The sequence below is a fragment of the Typopeltis vanoorti genome, chromosome 15 (genome assembly GCF_054136105.1).
Source record: "Typopeltis vanoorti isolate ZY-2024b chromosome 15, IOZ_Tvanoo_1.0, whole genome shotgun sequence".
NCBI lineage: Eukaryota > Metazoa > Arthropoda > Arachnida > Uropygi > Thelyphonidae > Typopeltis > Typopeltis vanoorti.
This window is the reverse complement of record NC_143563.1, coordinates 3,775,576-3,797,536: the sequence shown is the minus strand read 5'-3', so window position 1 is coordinate 3,797,536 and position 21,961 is coordinate 3,775,576. Positions and strand designations below refer to the sequence as shown.

Sequence of the window (21,961 nt, the reverse complement as noted above, 5' to 3'; positions counted from 1 at the left end):
AAAGGCCTTGGCAAGGTCCACTAGTATCACTGTAAACCCATTATCCCTATCCAGCTCAGCCGTCACTGTGTTATAAAACGTGAGCAAGTTACTGAGACATGATCTACCCTTCACAAAACCATGTTGTCCCCCATACAATATCCCGTTTTCATCTATCCAATCCTGTATTCTTTTCTTGACTAATTTCTCTAAGACCTTGACAATGATTTCTGATATGCTAATCGGTCGGTAATTTGCAATAGCAGTCTTGGAACCACCTTTATGCAGTGGAACTATTTTCCCCTCTTTCCACCCGCTCGGGACTAACCCAGACCCGAGACTCAAATTAAACAAAAAGGTCAAGGGTACTGACAATTCTTTAGCTGCTTCTCGTACAACATGAGCTGGTATACCATCCAATCCCACAGATTGACATTGAGGTTATGCAATAGACTACTCACCTCCACTTCATTCCCGTATAATCTACTGGTTTATTCGTTTCTGCAATGTCACCACCTGGGTGATATATTCTTGCAAATTGCTCACTCAGTAACTCAACTATCTCAACTGATTCTGTTACATCCCTACCAACGGCATTCTTTAAAATCATTCTGCCATGTACATTTTCCCTTTTACTTGCTACATATCTAAAAAACTGTTTAGGATTCTCTTTAGCCTGCATGGCCAATGTTCTTTTGTAATCCTTTTTTGCTTTTCTTACCACACTCGTCACCCTTCTGTCCTGCGCTTTATACCGTTCATGTGCCTGCCGGTCACCTTTCTCCTTAAATTCCCTCCATAGTTGTTTCTTTTTTTGCAGCTCAAGGTTAATGGTGTTATTCATCCATTTAACCCCTACTTGATTTATTATTCGGACTCTAGGTATACAGTCAGCCATTGCTTCATGCAGGCACTTCTTAACTACCTCCCATGCACTATCAACTTCTAGTCCTTGCAGTTGTACATGCCATGGCACTGAACCAATCAAGCTCCTAAGCTTGTCATACTTTCCAGCCCGATAATTCCACATGTACCCTGTCTTAATTGAAAATTCTACACCTTTAGCCACCTCCCAAGTCAAGACCCTATGATCACTCTCACCAATTGGTGGCAATATGGTCATATTTGTTACAGCCAAATCTTCAGATGTAATTACTAGATCAAGCACTCTTTGACCCCTATTATTTTCCATTACATGCTGTCGCAGATAGTTATCCCTTAATAACCGCATAAAATCCAATTCCTTCCTCCTGTGTGTCCTCTCCTCACTCCAATCAATGCGACCATAGTTGAAATCTCCCATAATAATCACCCTCCTTCCACTCATTTCTTCTTTTTGCTTGTGCATACTGTCACCACCATCTTTACAATCACCTGGTCTATAGCAGCACCCAATTGTATATTTAGTTCTGCTAGCCACAATCTCACACCAAATGGCCTCAAATATGCTCTTTTCTCTATCCTGCAATTCAACTTCTATTCTCCTTGGCTGGAGCTCATCAGCTATCATCAACAATACTCCTCCCCCCATTTTATTCTCTCTGTCATTCCTGAACACACTATACCCATCACATTCAATCCCACTGGCTATATCATCTACAGTCAGCCATGTCTCACTAATACCAATAACCTGTGGTCTGGAAGTGCCAACCATGGCCAAAAACTCGTCCTTCTTGTTCCTAATACTCCTAGTATTAGTGAACATGAATTTAAGACCACCATTAGCCCCAACCCTACCTTGATGCCTTATATTAACTATCCCACTCTGATTTGTTGTCCTTATTTGCTCTGGCATATTATATTCATTCTTACATTCAACTGCCTCCCTAAGGACTGTATATCTACCCCCCCCATCAAATCTAGTTTCCCTGAATTGGCACATCCACTACATTCAGCAACACTTTCTCAAGTCTTCTTACACCATAACCATTCAAATGCAAGCCATCCATCTTATACAGATCCTTTCGCCCATCAAACTCACTCTACACGTCCACAAATTCCACACCACTCATCATACATAACCCACGCATAAAGTCATTCGCAATTATGGCCCTCCTTTTAAACATTTCATTGTCATACCGTGGCAAAAGACATCATTCTAACTCTCTCACTCTTTTCTTTTGCTACCTCAAACAATTGATTCAGGTCTTCTATCATTTCCATTTTATCTCCTTTCAAATCATTCGTACCTGCCACAACAATCATTTCTTTTACCCTTTCCTTTTGCTCTCTAATAGACTCAGTTACATCCTTTATGGTCGCACCAGGTTGGTACGATTTTGTCAAATCCTCTACTAACACACCTTATACTAACAAGTCTCCATACAGCACTCTATCCTTCATTTTGTTCATGTTCACATTCATACGTCTATTTTTCTTGTCATACCTTTTATTATTGGTTGGTTCATTCAGTCGACTTTTGTTCATGCACTCTAGCTGCTGTTTTGCCCTTTCTATCGCACCATTCAACAATGCAATCTCACTCAGTGCATCTATCTCATCTTTTTTATTCTCTGAGAAATCATTAATACTATCATTCACACTTTCTATATTCACACTCTCACAATTCTCATGTACAACCTTGCCGTTTCTTGTCATATCCCTATTTTCTTCATTCTGAAGTTTGACAAAAATATCACACTCACTATCCGAAATACATTTCAATTCCTCATTCTCCCTACATTTGCAGAGTGCAGTCGGAGTGCATACTCCGACTGCACTCCGCAAAGCGTACATTTCACAGCTAGTACACTGACTCATTTCTTTTATACTACCGTTTTTTGATAAAGATGGCGAACCATCATTACTGGCCGCCATTTTCCTTCATACAGGTGCCATACTTATTTGCAACGTGTTTTATCAAATTATAAGTTATAACACACCAAAAACACACAAACAGACGCATTAAAATACGCAAGGCAAACAAAACTATGCAATATTAAGTAATTTTATCAACGATAACTGAAAATAATACTTATCTTATCAGGAGCTTGCATGAATACTACTCACTACGATGTCCTCCCTCGATGAGTCATTGGACTCCCTGGAGGTGTTACATAATAATAATAATATTTACAACACGTGTTCTTCTAATATGACAATGAAGATTACACGGAATTTTTGAATAATGGATAATAATAATAATATGATAATATCTCAGATAAATTGCATACATATGATTATTACAGATATTTTTTTCATGTTTACACATTATGTATAAAATAACAATTTTTCTATTTTCATTGTACAGAGTATTTACATATTTACAATTAATGAATATTATACTTGATGCTCTGTACATTATACTGTATACAGTTTAAGGCTCATTATTTCTTTTAAGTATTTTTTCTTTGCATACAAATTCATGTAGTTTTTTTTTTAATATCTGTATCTTCGTTATTATTATACACTGTACTGACTGTTTTGTAACATAATTTACAGTCTTTGATTATGAGGATTACACGTGGATGAGTGAGGCGGATTAATCCCACAGTTTTCATTACTGTATTTAGTTTTATTTCATTTTGTTTAGTGTACTTCATTTTTTGTTTTGCTTGTAATTGTTTATACTTTTCTTATTTATTTATACTCCTTAATACTTATTTAACTTTTATTTTTGAAACTAATTTGAATAATTAATGATTACGATAGTAGTCCCTCGGCAGTAACGAATGATGGTGGATTCAGCTGCAGTTGCAAATGGTGTGTCGCCAAGTCCTCTGCCATTTAGGCACTCTATTATAAGCAATATAATAAGGGAGTTTGTGGCATGCAGTATTTGTGGCATGTATGCGTCTCGGTAATTGGATACCTGGCTTGTGAGAGAGGATGGGGTGCGTGTGTGTTTAAAGTGCAGGCAGTGGGAGGAAATAAATGCAACAGATATCTCAGTAACCGACCTTGTTGTTCCAGGAATGGAAAATGAATACAGGAAGATGAGTGGTGTGATAGGAGAGGATGAAAAAAAAAAAGTGAATGAGAAAATAATAGTTGATAGCGTAGAAGGCGAGTGACTGTGAAAGTTTAGATGGTTTTGTTTGAGAGAGTGAATTTCGATTTAGAGTGACTGACCTGCAGAGGGAGATAGAGGAGCTGAAAGAGGAGGTGGAATGTCTTGGGAGAAGTATGATAAGTACCAAAGATGAGATTAGAAGAATAGAAGAGATAAATGCAAGGCAAATTGGAGTAGGGGAAAGAGAGAGTTTTGGGAATAATAGGAGAGGAGAGAAATTTGTGAATGATAAAAGAAGAGAGAATGGAATTGGATATGGAAATGGAGAGAATGGAAACAGGAGAGAGAGGTATGGAAGTGCTAGAAGAAGAGAGAATGGAAATAGTAGGATAGACGGAATGAGAGAGAGAAGCATGGGAGTGCTAGAGGAGGAGAGAATGGAAACAATAGGAGAGACGGAATGAGAGAGAGGTATGGCAGTGCTAGAAGAGGAGAGAATGGAATGAGAGAGAGGTATGGGATTGCTAGAAGAGGAGAAAATGGAAGCAGTAGGAGAGAGGGAATGAGAGAGAGAGAGAGGTATGGGAATGAAAGAAGAGGAGAAAATGGAAACAATAGGAGAGAGGGAATGGTAAGAGGTATAATGTATGGGGGACTCAATGATCCGTGGTGTTCAAGATAGGATGCGTGAGGAATGTTTGCCAGCAGGAACGATAGAAAGGGTGGCTTTGGCAGTTAAGAGAGGTGAAAGGGTGGATGATATGATTGTGATGGTGGGAACAAATGACTTGAGTGGTGGTGTAAATAGGGCAGCGAGAGATATGTGATTCTTGCTTGAGGTGGTACGAAAGAAGACACAGAAAGGAAAGATTGTGTGTGTGTTGCCTAGGTATGAATGACGAACTGAGCAGAAGAGCTGTAATATTGAATGACATAATAGCTAGAATGTATGACAAGAGAGGACTGGAATATGTGGATGCTTGGAGTGCGTTTGAGGACAGAGAGGAATTGTATGCAAGAAACTTACATTTGAATGAGGAAGGACGTAGGCATCTGGAGAGATTGCTGTTCTGAAAAAGTCAGTGTGTCCCAGGGAGGATGGTAGCAGGGGTGGCCTCTTGTGGGAATGGGTACTTGGAAGAAGGGGGGGGATGACATCAGGTAACACTGAGCCCAGTGGAGTCTAGAGGGGATAATGCTGCATATAGAAACAATGGCATTTATATGCTATATACTAATACCAGGAGTATCTGGAATAAGGGAGAAGAATTGGTGGTACAGATAGCATCAGCCTGGCCAAATATTATTGGGATCACTGAGACGTGGTTGACAGAAGAGGATATAATAACAGGAATAGAAGTCGCTGGGTACAGCATTTTTCGGCAGGATAGGAAGGGAAAGCCTGGTGGTGGAGTACTTCTTATGACAAGTGACGACCTATGTCCTCTAAGAGTGGAGACTTTGGAAGGCATTGACACTATGATTTTGAAAGCATATGGTGAGATAGTGGTGGGCAAGATAGGATATTTAGTGGGGTGTTGCTACAGACCCAGGAGTACAGAGGGCAGAGACCAGGAAATGTTTAGACAGTTGAGTTTGGCAAGTGCAAGAAGAATGATTGTTATGGGAGATTTTAACTACAGTAGTATAAACTGGGGAGAAGAAGATGCATGTAGCAATAAGGGAATGGAATTTCTAAAATTCTTGAGGAACAAATGTCTTAGGCAACATGTAATAGAGGGAACAAGAGGTTCAAGAGTTTTGGATTTGGTTATAGCATCAGAAGAGTTGATAATAACTGAGATGACATCTCTCCCACCAGTTGGAGAGAGAGTGACCATATAGTTTTGACTTGGAAAATGAATAGACATGCAGAAGTATCAAAGAGACGGGAACGTATGTATAATTATAAGGCAGGTGATTATAATAGTCTAAGATGTCAACTTGGGGAAGTTTAATGGAGGGAGGAATTGGAAGGCCGGGATATCATTAGTGCGTGGGAAATTATGAAAGAATATTTGTTAGCAGCAATGGTAAGTTGTATACCACTAGTGAAGAAGAGAACATTATTTGGAGTAAAGTGGATGACAAACAATATTAAACAGGAATTGCATGTTTAATATGGAAGAGATATAAGGAGACAGGAGAAGATGCATGAAGAGTATAAGACACAGGCCAGAAGAGTGACTAGTATGGTAATGAAGACGAAACTGGAATATAAGAGGAGACTGGCCCTAAGATCCAAAGAAAATCCTAGGGAATTTTATAGATATGTGGCCAGTAGGAGGAGAAATGACTGTGGAAGAATGATATTGTGGGATAAAAATAGGAATAGAGTCACTGATGCAGCAGACATAGTAGAATTGTTCAGTGAACACTTTATTGGAGTATTTCATCCTGGAGGAGTCAGTTTTAATGCTAGAGGGATAGGGCAGGTTCAAGGTTTGGAGGTACAGGAGGAGAGTGTGTTTCAGATACTGAGTACTCTGGATGTCATTAACGCTGTGGGACTGGATGGTATTTCACCACGAGTTTTGAGAGAATGTGCTAGGGAACTGACAGTGCCTTTGACCTGGCTTTTCAATGAAAGTCTGGGTGCTGGAAAGGTGCCCATGGAATGGAAGGAAGGTAAGATAAGGGCGATAGCAGACTGGAGTGTCTAATTATAGACCAGTTTGTGTGTCATCAGTAGTTAGTAAGATCTTGGAGAAAGTAGTGAAGGACCATATACAGCATTGGGCAGATGAGGGTAATGTTATCTGTGGGCAACAACATGGATTTGTGAAGGGGCGCTCTTGTTTTAGCAATATGCTAGTGTTTTATGATAAAGTTACAAGAGCATTAGATGGGGGAAGAGCATATACTGCCATTTTCTTAGACTTAGCGAAGACATTTAGCAGGGTACCACATGATAAGCTGATATTTAAGTTGAAGCACATGGGTCTGGATGTCAGATTGGTCAACTGGATTCAGGATTGACTGTCTGATAGGTATCAGACAGTTGTGTATGGTAGGGCAGTTTCAAGGAAGCAGAGGGTTACGTGGAGTCCCACAGGGCTCAGTACTGGGACCTATATTGTTTAATCTTTATATCAATGACATTGTCAGTAGATTGCAAGGGGATATTCAGTTGTTTGCAGATGATGCGAAGCTTGGAAGGGGTCCCACAGGGCTCAGTACTGGGACCTATATTGTTTAATCTTTATATCAATGATTTTGTCAGTGGATTGCAAGGGGATATTCAGTTGTTTGCAGATGATGCGAAGCTGGGAAGGATTATTAGTAATAGTGCAGATGCGGCAGCCCTATAAGAGGATTTGAATAAGATAGATAGATGTGCAAATGAATGGGGCTGTTGGTTTAATGCAGCAAAATGTAAGGTCTTGAGATTTGGGAAACATCGATGGGACACTGCATACTCTATGGGAGGAGTTTTACTGGAGGACGTAGGGGAGATAAGGGATCTGGGGTTGATGATTGATAGAAACCTGAAATTTAGGGGATATACTGCAAAGGTAGTGAAGGTAACACAGAGGATTGCTGCAATAATGAGAAGGACGCGGACCTGCAGAGATAAAACAGTTATCATTCCATTGTATAAGACCCTGATCAGAGCACACTTAGACTATTGTTCTCAGATATGGTCTCCAGGATTTGAAGGGGATAAATTAGCTGTGGAAATGGTACAAAGGCAGATATCAAAGATGATGTCAGGACTGTACAATGTTAGTTATGAGGATCGGCTGAGGGAATGTTTATTGCAGAGTTTGGTGGATAGAAGAAGGAGAGGGTGATATGATTGCGACTTTTAAACTGTTGAGAGGTGGTTACAGGGTTGACACTGGAGAGTTCTTTCACTTGGTTGAACAGCGGGAAGGAGTCATAAAAAGGGGCCATCCCCGGAAGTTACGAAAGGAAACTGTGAGCAAGAGGGTGAGGAATAGTTTCTTTGCATGGAGGGTTGTTGAACCATGGAATGCATTGCCTGATGGAGTAGTGAGAGTGAGAATAGTCAATGAGTTTAAGGAGTGGTATGATAGACTTCGTGTTTCTTAGGGGAGGACCTCCCCTCGATGAGTCTTGATAGACCTTGTGTTTCTAAGGAAGGACCTCCCACGAAGAGTCTTTTGACTCCATTGAGGCCTGAATAATAATAAAATAATAATAATATTTTCTAGAGTTTGTGTTTTAATGTTCTGTAGTTATCAATGTGTTTTAAATTTCTTGGTGGTTGTTGAGTTGCATGGGTATCTGATGTGATCTCACAAAAGAACGGCATGAGTTGTTGAAGGGTGTAGGGATGTAGAGAGTTATTATTATTATTATTATTTGTCACCTCCAAGGAGTCCAAAGACTCATCGAGGGAGGGCATCTACTCTACAGCTCTGCTTCCGCCACTCACAATCCACCAACTGACCGCAACGCCATCTACCTCCGACCATCACCACTAGTATTTTCACAATCACAAACACCCATGCCCACAGCGGGAGTTGTTGTAGGTCCTGTTATATGATATGTGTCTCTGTTGTTTCAATAGGTCATGTTGAAGTAATTCTTAATTAATGTTAGATGTAGTGTTTCAGATTTTTAATGCTGAGGATTCTGTGTGTCTCCATGTGCTGGTCGGATATTGGTTGTTGTATATAAGGTGTCCAAATCACTGTTGACAAAATTTTCATATGTAATATTTCTAATTTTGTTAGGTGGCTGTTTGATGTGTTTGCATAGACTGTTTATACCCTATCTGAGTAGAGATTTGCAGATACCATGATACAGGAGTTTTTTTATGTTAGATGAAATGATGTCTTTTACTTGGAAGAGTTTTGCTGTGATGATCCTGAGTTTGGTATGTAGGTATTCTATATGTTTTGTCCATTTAAGATGGCAAACTATGTAGAGACCAAGGTAATTTGCATGTGCAACCGGTTTGGTTTCGGGACATTGGCAGGTTTTTTATTGTTAATGCAGCGCTATGTTTGACAGTGTATCGATAGTGGTGCGGGGCGCATGATTCTTGGGTTGTGTATTATCGACATCTGTGTTTTGGTGCTGATGATTACAATTGCGTTTTGTTAGAAGCATGTTGTGATTTCATTTAGTTCTTGTTGTGTTTTGGAGTGAGCTGCAAAACAACAAGAACTAAATGAAATTTTCTATCTACCAAACTTGGTAGATAGAAAACTCTCATTCTATCTACCAAACTTGGTGCCAAGCTAAATTGCCTAAATATCTCTTGCTCCCCACCCTCTATGCTTCTTTGGCTTGTAGCAACACCCCACTAAATATCCTGTCTTGCCCACCTCTACCTCACACAATATGCTTTCCAAACCATGAGTGTCACTGCCTTCGAAAGCCGCGACTCTTAGAGTACTTAAGTCACCACTTATCATAAGCAGTACTCCACCACCACATTTCTCCTCCTATCCTGCCGAAAAATGCTGTACCCTGCTACTTCTATTCCTGTTTTTATATCATCTTCCGTCAACCACGTCTCAGTGATCCCAATAATCTTTGGCCAGGCTGACGCTATCAGCGCCACCAATTCATCTCCTTTGTTCTGGATACTCCTGGAATTAATACAATGCATAAATATGTCTCTGCTTCTATACTTATCATTATCCTGTCCAGACCCCACTGGACTTAGTGTTACCTGATGTTGTCCCCCTTCCCCTAAGCTCCCATTTCCACGAGAGGCCACCCTTGCTACCATCCACCCTGAGAATTCTAGTTTCCCTGCATTGATCACTGACTTGTTCAGAAAACAGCAATCTCTCCAGATGTCTATGTCCTTCCTCATTCAGATGCAAGCAGTCTCTCACATACAGTTCCTTTCTGTCCTCAAATGCCTTCCAAGCATCTGCATATTCCAGTTCTCTCTTGTGAGGCATTCTGGCAATTATGCTATTCATTATTACTGCTCTTCTGTTAAGCTCATAATTATCATATCTGGGTAACACAAACATACACACTATCTTTCTTCTCTTCATTTTCTTTTGTACAACCTCAAGCATGAAGCTCAGATCTCTCACCCCTTGATTTACACTGATTCTCAAGTCATTCGTGCCCATCATCACAATCATTTCATCCACCCTTTCAAACTGCTTAATTGCCATATTCACACTTTTTATTGTTCCTCAGACAAGTACTCCTCTAGCATCCTATCTTGCACACCACAGATCATCAAGTGTCCGTACATCACACCTCTTACCACTCTGTTCCTTGATTGCTCACCTGCATCCCTCTCTCTCTCCCTCCTCTAATCCCTTTCTCCCAGTGTTTCCCTACTTACCTGCTGTCCTAGCATTACTCTATTCCCTGGTTCCATCACTCCCTCGCATTCTTCCCATTCCCTCTCTCTGACTGTTTCTATTCTCTCCTCTTCTATTATTCCCATAATTTTCTCTCACTCCTCCTCTGATTCACCTTGCATTCATCTCTTCCATTCAATTACTCTCATCTTTCATTCTTCTCATCTCATTCCTGAGACATCCTCCTCTTTCAACTCATCTCTCTCTCTCTCTCTCTGCAAGTTAGTCACTCTTACTCACCATTCATCCTCCCAGTCAAGATCATCTCTGACAATTTCACAATCTGTCAAGTCTTCCACACTCCCCCACTCTTATTTTTTCATTAATATTTCACTTGTTATTCTCACCTATCATGCTACTTGTCTTGAGATTCTCTCACTCCTGACGCAATGAGGTCAGTTATTGTAACATCTAACTCACTGGATTCCTCCCGTTGCCTGCATTTTATGCATATACTCACTCCCCCCTTCTCTCACCTGTTGAATGGCGGAAGACTTGGTGACACGGCATTTGTAATTGGAGCTGTGGCTGCTGCCATCATTAACTTAGTGCCGAGGAACTACTACAACTAAACGCTGAATACTATTAGTATTCAGCATTTAGTAAAATGCTACTACAACTAAATGCTAAATACAATGTTATACGCTCTACTGTAAGCTTATTTACTTATGCTATACTACAAGTATAAACTATATTTAACTATACTGAATAACAAAAACTTCTCTTCCATCGCAGATGCTTTCGGTTCTGATCTCACCTTCTCAGTAACACAAAAAATAACACAGTATAACAACTAAAGTCCCAAAGCAGCACCACTAAAGAATACTTGTGCTACTGAGAAAAAAATGTAGCACAATTTGCAACAGAGTTGCACTATATACCATTTAAAAAAAAACACTTTTTTTTTTTATCACAGCTCAAATCCACCACCACGTGCTTCAGCAACTCTAGCGCCACCTCCTGAAATCTTATAGTTTAGATACAAGTGATATTGTCCATGAAATATGGTAAAGGTAGAATTTGGGTCATTCCTGAAGGCTGGCTGCACATGCTTGTTAGGAAGCATGTGTTGTCCAGGTTCTTCTCATTGTTTTTATCATGTATGTGGAGAGCTATGATTAAATATTGGATGCATATTCATTAAATATGTTTTCTTTTGATGAGCGCTTTGACTCCTTTGAGGTGTATTCATAATCATAATAATAATGATATATAAATTTTGTAATGAAATTTATATAGTTCTAATTATAATTAAACACTATAACAACTTCAGAAGTAACTTGAATTTTTTTCTTCACTAGGGTCCTCCTGGTCCTCGTGGGTATCCAGGACTTCCAGGTCTTCCAGGAACAAAGGGAGAAAAAGTATGTATACTATTATTGTTGTAATTTTAAATCCTAATAATTTTATGTACAGATATATCATTAAATCTCAGGATTCAATCAAAGCACATGAACAAAGCCTTCTAATCTAAGTATATGAACAGTAAGGCAACATCATAACTTACATAGTCTGGAGAAAACTGGAAATGACATTATTCATATAATAAATTTAGTTTAATCCTTTATCCAAGTGTGAGCAAACAAAGTTTGCGCCTGAAAATATCTTCAGGACTGAATATGGTGTTGTACTACCTTACTGGGGTTAGGTAGTACAACACTGGGAAACCCGCAGCAAAGGTGGACCAAGTTACCATTACTGCTATTCCAGTATCTCCCATAATGCAAAACACATCTCCTTGCAGATATGTATAATGTTATGTATTAAGGGAAGGGCCACTACCCAGACTAATTTCGACCTTTATTGAGGTCTCTTCAGTGGGAGCCAGGCCCAATGGTGGAGACACCAGGCAGAAGCAATAGCGAGGTCATCTTTACCTATATATAGCAGTTGCCAAAAGGTGTGCCACTTTTTTTTTATTAATTGCTATTGCTTCTGCCTTGTGTCTCCACCACTGGGCCTGGCTCCCACTGAAGAGACCTCAATAAAGGTCTAAACTGGTCGGGGTAGTGGCCAATCATTTAATGCATAACATTATACAAATCTGCAAGGAGATGTGTTTTGCATTATGGGAGATACTGGAATAGGAGTAATGGTAGCTTGGTCCACCTTTGCTGCGAGTTGTCCGGTGTTGTACTACCTTACCCCAGTAAGGTAGTACAACACCATATTCAATCCTGAAGATATTTTCAGGTGCAAACTTTGTTTGCTCACACTTGGATAAAGGATTAAACTAAATTTATTATAGTCTAACCAAGTGAAAAATAAACTTTCAAGATATTATTCTTATTTCTGTTTGGCTTATTTATGCAGTTGACTTTGTTGGTGATTTGAATTTTGCATTAGCAGTTGAGGTAATGATGTGCCGAGTCAAGTTAAGAAACATTACAACTAACTATGATATAGAGGATAAAATGAATACAAAGTTCTAAAAAATGTGAATATCATAATATTGTACATAAATTCATTTCTTTTAAAGATTTAAAACCAAATGGTATATATCTGTCTACCAGATAAAATCTACCTGAATATATACAAGGCTCAGATGGTTTTTTTAATTTTTTGTGTGATAAGTTAAAAAATGCATCTCACCCCACAGAATGAGTTGTTTGAATCCCCTGCTAAAAAAAAAAATAAAATAAATGAACCTAGATGTATTTTAATTAATAAATCAACATTTATTAGATCAAAATAAACATATCTTCTTTTAAGTTACATTATTTCCAAAGCATCAGTGATGTATACTTGGAGGTCATGTCGGATAGGTATCAGAAAGTTGTATATTGGGGTGCAGTATCCCAAAAGAGAAAGGTCACTAGCGGTGTCTACAAGGGTCAGTTTTGGGGCCATTATTATTCAATTTGTACGTTAATGATATTGGGTTAGGTTTAACTAGTGATATGCAGCTGTTTGCAGATGATGCGAAACTGAGGAGAATTGCAGAGTCAAGCGAATGTTATTGCCTTACAAGAGGACTTCAATAGATAGCATGAATGGGCAGGTAAGTGGAACTGTCAGTTCAATGTTGCAAAGTGTAAGGTTTTGAAATGTGGTAAGTAACAGTGGGATGCAAAGTATATACTTGATGGGTAAACTTTAATGAAAGTAAAGGAGATGAGAGATCAAGAAGTGATGGCAGAGAAGAACCTGAAATTCAGGGGCCACATTACACAAGTTGTGAAGACATCGCATCAGATAATAGCAATGATGTGGAGGACCCTGGCATACAGAAATAGAGTGGTTATGATTCCATTGTATAAGGCCTTAATCAGGCCTCATATGTATTATTGTGCAATAGATTTGGTTGCTGGGTTTTCATAGTGACGAGGATATGTTGGAAAAGGTGCAGAGAAGATTCACAAAGGTAGTCAGTGGCCTTTGGAATGTGGAGTATGAGGACAAATTGATAGAATATAAGTTGCAGAGCCTGAATTACATCAGACAGACTTCAAGAAGTCTAGAAATAAGACAAAAAGAGCAAATTGGAAATGTAAACAACAACAAAGAGGACAGTTCTGGTTTAGCATTCCATTTTACCATAACATTGAATGAGATAAAAGTACTATGACATACATAGAAGATGACTACAGCTCCCGCAACACAAAAGAAGCCACAGTAGTAATCCGCTCACAAAGCACCCTGAACAGAAACTAAGGGATGACCCTCTGTGATATCTGGAAATCACTCATAAGATCTCTCCACACATCAGAGTTTAATTTCACAGCTAATTATAGGACGCACCTGTTCAACAATGACTGACCAAGTGCTAGCATCCACGTTCCACGTATTTGCTTAACGGTTCCTATGAATTTGATATTTTTCAGTTATGTATTGATTCATAATCTAAGCTCATTTGTTTTAAGCTGTTATATGTATATTTATCTAACCCAGAAGAAGCCAACAGTTTACTTGGCAAAACTAGTTGGTTACTAGTTGTGAACAGATTTTCGACCAATTAAAAACCCAATTTTCAGTTATCTTATTGAAAATCATTTTCTTTACTTCCTATTGCTATCTCATCATCCCAGTCTATATTACCATAAATTAAATCACCCATAATGATCACCCTTTTCTAATTTGCTTGGATAATTTGATTATACATTTCATAGTCACTACCACAGTCCACACGGTTAGCCTAGTGGCTATATGCTTTGCAACCATATGCCTGGAAAAGGAATGTCCTGGGTTCAATTCCTGTTGCCGACGTGAGGAGCTTAAGGACCTTTCTCAGACATTATTATTAATATTATTATTATTCAGACCTCCATGGAGTCAAAAGACTCATCGTGGGAGGTCCTTTCTAAGAAACACAAGTCCATCAAGACTCATCAAGGGAGGTCCCTCCAAGGAAACATACAGTCTATCATACCACTCCTTAAACGCATTGACCGTTCTCACTCTCACCACTCTATCAGGCAATGCATTCCATGGTTCAACAACCCTCCATGCAAAGAAACTATTCCTCACCCTCTTGCTCAGTTTCCTTTCGTAACTTTCGGGGATGGCCCCTTTTTATGACTCCTTCCCGCTGTTCGACCAAGTGAAAGAACTCCCCAGTGTCAACCCTGTAACCACCTCTCAACAGTTTAAAAGTCTCAATCATATCACCCTCTCCTTCTTCTATCCACCAAACTCTGCAATAAACATTTCCTCAGCTGATCCTCATAACTAACATTGTACAGTCCTGACACCATCTTTGATATCTGCCTTTGTACCCTTTCCACAGCTAATTTATCCCCTTCAAATCCTGGAGACCAGATCTGAGAACAATAGTCTAAGTGTGGTCTGATCAGAGTCTTATACAACGGAATGATAACTGTTTTATCTCTGCAGGTCCGCGTCCTTCTCATTATTGCAGCAATCCTCTGTGTTACCTTCACTACCTTTGCAGTATATCCCTAAATTTCAGGTTTCTATCAATCATCAACCTCAGATCTCTTGTCTCCCCTACGTCCTCCAGTATAACTCCTCCCATAGAGTATGCAGTGTCCCATCGATGTTTCACAAACCTCAAGACCTTACATTTTGCTGCATTAAACCAACAGCCCCATTCATTTGCCCATCTATCTAGCTTATTCAAATCCTCTCTCAGGGCTACCACATCTGCACTATTACTAATAACCCTCAACTCCCATTTGTTCTTCCCAGTTCTGTTTCAGTTCTCTGGATGGCACAGATGATTTTTGAGACTGATCCACTTTAAAACTCGATCTTGGCATGGTGTAGATAGTGGATTTCTTCCTATCCCCTTCTTCCTTTCAGCACTTTTTCTGCAAGGCATTAATTGACTGCGTAATAACTAGCCATAGCAATCTCAGCACAAAAATGCGAAACTGGCTCTTGCAGTCTGTTTATAGCATAAAAATTTCTGATGTAATAGCAGCAGCTATTACATCATACATAAACTTGTGGGAACAATGAATGATGAAATACAATGCTGCCTGATGAACTTCCTCATCTATAGCAAAATGCCTCTGGAAGGGTGTCTCCTGAGGGGAGCCAAGCAAATCGATGTCTGAATGCGCTGTTTGGGCTATAAGAGAAGATGTGGCAGAGTTTCCCAGTAAATTACAGTACAGCTACCCACGAATAGTGGCTACTTCATGTGTGGAGTAGTGTTGTCATGCATGAAAATCACACTATTTGTCAGGTGTCCTGGCTGTTTCTGTTGAATTTTGGCTTTCAGTTTGTTCAATGTTACACTGTAATATGCAGAGCATTGAACAATCAATGCAGAGCATTGATTGCATTGTAGATCCCAGAACACTGTGGCGATGACTTTTCAGACAGTGGAAAGAGTTTTTATTTTTTGTGCACAGGAGATTTTGGATGTTTCCAGGTTATGGATTCTTGTTTGCTCTCTGGGTTAAAGTGACGAATCCATGTTTAGTCTCCGGTGAATAGACAAGCAAGAAAATCTTCACCTTTGTCACTGTACCACAACAGATTCTTAAGACACATCCCCATGTTGCTTGTACTCCTTTGACAATTGTCAGGGCACCGAGTGGGAGCACACCTTTCACAAGGTAAAGACACTGTGAACAGTTTACAAAACTGTTCACAATGTCTTTGTTCACACTGTTCACAAAGACATTGTGAACAGTTTTGTAAGCAGTGAACTTACTAAAATTCCCTACTTAGGCAATATCATTCACTAGTTTTCAAGAACAATGCTTTTAATGTGCAAAGTGTTGTCTTCTGTCTTGATTGATGTTGATCTTCAATATCACCAAAGTCCACTTTAAATTCATTGCACGAAAACAACAGCTTCTTTTGAAATCACCATTTTTGCCATACACAGAAACTAGTTCACAGTGAATGTCACTTGGCGAAGACATTTGCTTGCAGAAAACTAATCAGACACCTTTTTTGACTACACTTATACAGTAGCTGCAATCTTGCAACTGGAATTAGCTGTGAGATGACAATAGCACAACACTGCAATGGCAGTCTTTTTGAATGTTGTTAACAGGTCTGTCTGTCGACATGTTTTTCTTTTATTTCCTTTTACATTATTAAGAAAAAAAGTTGCCTTACTTTTTAGAAATCCCTCATGTGTATGTATGTGTGTGTGTGTGTGTGTGTATATATATATATATTCATTTTTCTAAATTAACTGACTTAAAACCCGAGAATTATAACACAATGGCATTTATTTGAAAAAAACGCAACATGTTTCGTCAAGAATGACTTCATCAGGCGATAAGAACATAGAAAGATATTAAAAGACACGAAATTAACATTGACACACTCTAAAGCTATACAATTATAAAGTCATAATATTCGACTGTAAATTACAGTTATTATGAGCTTGAACTACAGTTCGAGTTAAAGTTCTATTGTTGTACACCTGTGCGTGTGTGGAATCACGCGATCTCCAGTATCTAATAGTAGAGTTGAAAGAGTCAAGCAAATTATAGCTAAGATTGTTATTCATGTGAAAAGGGTCCAAGGTGATTTCTTTTGACTCGACAGTGCAGCGCTCTACTTCATCATGGCAGATGTGTAGGTTTGAAGTTGATGTCCAGTTTATTTCATGTTGGTGGCTTTCGTTGTTCGTGTTTATCGAAAACAGGACATGGCTTGACAGAGCAGTTGCTCTGGTTCTTTTATAAGCAATGTCACGCTGGTGCTCTTCGAGATGTAGTAAGATAGATTTTTCTGTCTGCCCATAGTAAGGCTTTCCGTATTCACAAGTGACCTTGTATACACCTGGGAATTGTAGAAGGTTGTGAGGTTGTTTATAGTTGTTGAAGTGTGATCTTATTTTTGGCATAGTCGAGAAGCACGTTTTTATGTTAAACTTCTTTAGAATTCTACTCAGCTTTTTGGATAGTGTGCTGATATATGGCAAGACGATATGACCTTTGGAGTTGTCCTGTGTCTCTACGTTGCTACGTTGACGGTGGGATAATTGGTTGTTAATATTTTTGTGAGAGTAGCAATTGTTTTTAAAGGTCCATTTAAGATGTTGTAGTTCCTTTTTCAGTTCTTCTTCATCTGACAGTACAGATCCTGCACGATTCGCTAGAGTTGATATAATACCCAACTTTTGCTCTGGATGGTGATGGGATGACGCATGCAAATATCTGTCTGTATGAGTTGGCTTTCTAAATATAGAGACTTTAATTGATTCAGGCGTCTTGGTGAGTTTAACATCTAGGAAACAGATGGAACTATTTTCTTCAATCTCCATAGTCAATTTTATATCTTGATGGCGGTTGTTTAAGTGGTCGAGAAACTTGTGAAGATTCTCAGTACCATGCTCCCATATGAGGAATATATCATCCACGTATCTAAGCCAAATTTTCGGTTTTAAAGTAAAAGAGGAGATTGCTTTTTGTTCATATTCCTCGAAAAAAAATGTTGGCTAACACAGGAGAGAGGGGGCTTCCCATAGCTAATCCTTTGACCTGTTTGTATAGTTTACCTTCGAATTCAAAATAGCCAGAGTTTACACAGTGAGATAACAGAGAGAATATTTTATTTGAAATCTTGTTTTTTAAAATATGGAGAATGTCCTGTGTCGGAACGTTGGTAAAGAGTGCTACCACGTCAAAGCTCACCATGATGTCAGAAGATTTTAGTTTTAGGTCCTTTATTTTAGAGACAAAATCTGTTGAGTTTTTAATATAAGAAGAAGATTTTCCCGCATAAGCTTTTAATGATGACGCCAAATATTTGGATAACCTGTATGTGGGTGAGTCAATGCTGTCTACTATAGGTCTCAGTGGAGTTTTCAATAAACACGAACAACGAAAGCCACCAACATGAAATAAACTGGACATCAACTTCAAACCTACACATCTGCCATGATGAAGTAGAGCGTCGCATTGTCGAGTCAAAAGAAATCACCTTGGACCCTTTTCACATGAATAACAATCTTAGCTATAATTTTCCTGACTCTTTCAACTCTACAATTAGATACTGGAGATCGCGTGATTCCACACACGCACAGGTGTACAACAATAGAACTTTAACTCGGACTGTAGTTCAAGCTCATAATAACTGTAATTTATAGTCGAATATTATGGCTTTATAATTGTATAGCTTTAGAGTGTGTCAATGTTAATTTCGTGTCTTTTAATATCTTTCTATGTTCTTATCGCCTGATGAAGTCATTCTTGACGAAACATGTTGCGTTTTTTCAAATAAATGTCATTGTGTTATAATTCTCGGGTTTTAAGTCAGTTAATTTAGAAAAATGAACATATCCCAACCCCGAGTTAATAGTACTAATCATATATATATATATATATATGTGTATATATATATATATATGTGTATGTAAATATGTTAAAGATATATATATGTATATACATATATATATATATTAGGGTTACCAAGTAATTTTATAAGCTTGGTTATTTAACTCCTAATCCCAAGTAAGCAAACAGTTAAGTTTGCACCTGAAACATAGTTCAAGTATAACACCAGGGCAACTCATTGTAAAGGTGGGTAAAGCTCTGATTACTATTCTTAGTACTTCCCATAATATAAAGCACATCTCACTAGAAGATGTATACTGCAATATATTTCCAATAATGTAAAGCACATATCACTAGAAGATGTATACTGCAATACATTATGGGTGGGGTCACTACTCAGACCAGTTTCAACCTTTTTTGAGGTCTCCTCAGTGAGTAGCTAGACCCTAAATACCAAGGTTTTAGTAATACAGAGCCTTATCAACTTTATCTATACAAGTTGCTACAAGGTGTTTTTATTTTTAATAAGGATCTCTGGAGGAGATATAGATGTAATTAATTTTTTAACTTGGGGATACCGTATGTTAGGGTTACCAAGTAATTTTATAAGCTTGGGTATTTAATAACTTCTAATCCCAAGTAAGTAAACAGTTAAGTTTGCGCCTGAAACATAATTCAAGTTTAAAGATGGTACAACACCAGGGCGACTCATTGCTATATCTAATTACAAGTTTGTACTAACTTAGAATCTTTCTTTAATTTGTATACTTATTTCATATAGATGTATTATGTCATTTGTACTTCACGTACTCAGTTTTCCACTTTGAAGCGTAGGGGCTAATGCATGATCATTGTCCTCATTCTTATTTGCAGGGTGACCAAGGAAGAAGTGGTTTATCTGGTGTAGATGGAATAGTTGGACCTCCTGGACACATATTTATGATTCCAGTAAGTTTTCATTAATGTGTTTTGATTAAGATTAGTGTTCACTATATGTATTTATTTTTTATGCAAATAAAAATTTTTGATTATTCATATGTTAATTCTTTCTGAGTAAGAAAATAATTCACAAAATACAAAATGGCAGTTGGTTGTGTATTTAGGAAAATTAATTCCTTTGTTTCTTGGAATCTATAAGAAATAGGACTAATCATCAAAGTTTTAAACTGCATTCACCTTATCATATATCACTGTGGATTTAGTATTCAAATAGTATGTTTCTATTCTTCTTTTTGATGAACACCATGAATGAATCATTAAACACTTCAGATGAATCCTAGCTTTAAATAGTCTTAGTTTTAAACAGTTTTGATAGCATAAACAGTCCCACATACAATCTTGCTAAGCATTTGGCAAAATCACTAGTATTCCACTCCCACAGGTAACTCTCCCTCTTTTGTAAAAAATTCTGTTCATTTAAAAAGTATATTAAAAAACTATATCCAAAAACAAATTCATGCATAATTACTAGCTTTGATATTACTGCACTATATACAAATTTATCAAATCATCATAATAGTAATAATAACAATAATAACTGCTGCTTATTTTGGGAAAAAATGCATAAAAAAAATCTTGAAAATTTAGATCAAATAATTTCACATTTAAAAAAAAATCATTTTGAATCAGATGATACAGTTTTGCATGCTTTTCCGATCATTTATTTTGAAAGATGCTTACATTTTTACTTCTATTACAAGCTTCACTAACATTAGCTATTTAGTTTCAAATTTGAACTTTACAATATCATAGATACTTGTTAAAAATGTTTTTTTCCAGATTTTTCTTTTATGTCTTGCAAAATATTTCAAACTTTGTAAAGGTTTGGCTAACAATTATTATTATATTATTATGATTACTCACGCCTCTATACAGTCAAGTGACTCATCGTGGGAGGACCTTCCTAGGAAACACAAAGTCTATTATACCACTCCTTGAACTCTTTGACCGTTCTTGCTCTCACCACTCTATCAGGCAATGCATTCCACAGTTCAACCACCCTCCATGCAAAGAAAATCTCCTCACCCTCTTGCTCACAGCTTCCTTTCATAACTTCCAGGTATGGCCCCTTGTCATTATTCCCGCTGTTCCAACAAGTGAAAGAACTCCCCAGTGTCAATCCTGTAGCTGCTTCTCGACAGTTTAAAAGTCTTGATCATATCACTTCTCCTTCTTTATCCACCAAACTCTTCAGTCCACATTCCCTCAGCCGATCCTCATAATTAACATTGTACAGTCCTGAAACCATCTTTGTTATCCACCTCTGTACCCATTCCACAGTTAATTTATCCCCTTCAAATTCTGATGACCAGATTTGAGAACAATAGTCTAAGTGTTGTCTGATCAGGGTCTTATGAAATGGAGTGACAACTCTTCTATCTCTGCAGGTCAGTGTCCTCAGTATTGCAGCAATCCTCTGGGTTACCATCACCATCTTTGCAACATGTACCCTGAATTTAAGTTTTCTATCAATCATTGTCCCAGATCTTTTGTCTTCCCTACTTCCTACAGTACAGCTACTCCAATTGAGTATCCAGCCTCCCATCGATGTATCAAGACTTTACATTTTGCTGCATTAAACCAACATCCCCATTCATTTGCCCATCTGTCCAGTTTATTCAAATCCTCTTGCACTGCTGCCACATTTGCACTATTACTAATAACCCTACCCAGCTTCACATCATCTGCAAACAACTGAATATCTCCTTACAATCCATTGACAATGTCATTGATATAAAGGTTAAACAATACAGGTCCCAGTACTGAGCCTTGTGGATCCCCACTTGTAACCTTCTGCTTCCTTGATATTGGCACACCACTCATAACTTTCTGATACATGTCAGACAGCCAATCTTGAAATCCAGTTGACTAACCCGACATCTAAACCCATGTGCTGTAACTTAAGTATCAACTTATCATGTGGCACCCTGTCTAATGCCTTTGCAAAATCTGAAACAATGGCAATATATGCCTTTCCCTCATCAACTGCTCTTGTCACTTTATTATAAAAGGCA

At 38.3% G+C, this 21,961-nt stretch overlaps 1 protein-coding gene across 1 annotated transcript in view; it reads left to right on the top strand.

Annotated features, from left to right (window-relative positions):
• The window catches only part of LOC150098313 (uncharacterized), a 571,066-nt gene that overhangs the window by 122,431 nt on the left and 426,674 nt on the right, over nucleotides 1–21,961 (top strand). The window contains exons 7-8 of the mRNA XM_090405143.1: nucleotides 11,541–11,603; nucleotides 19,821–19,895. Of these exons, the coding sequence (XP_090261269.1) occupies nucleotides 11,541–11,603; nucleotides 19,821–19,895 (138 nt within the window). The remainder of the gene's footprint in view (nucleotides 1–11,540; nucleotides 11,604–19,820; nucleotides 19,896–21,961) is intronic.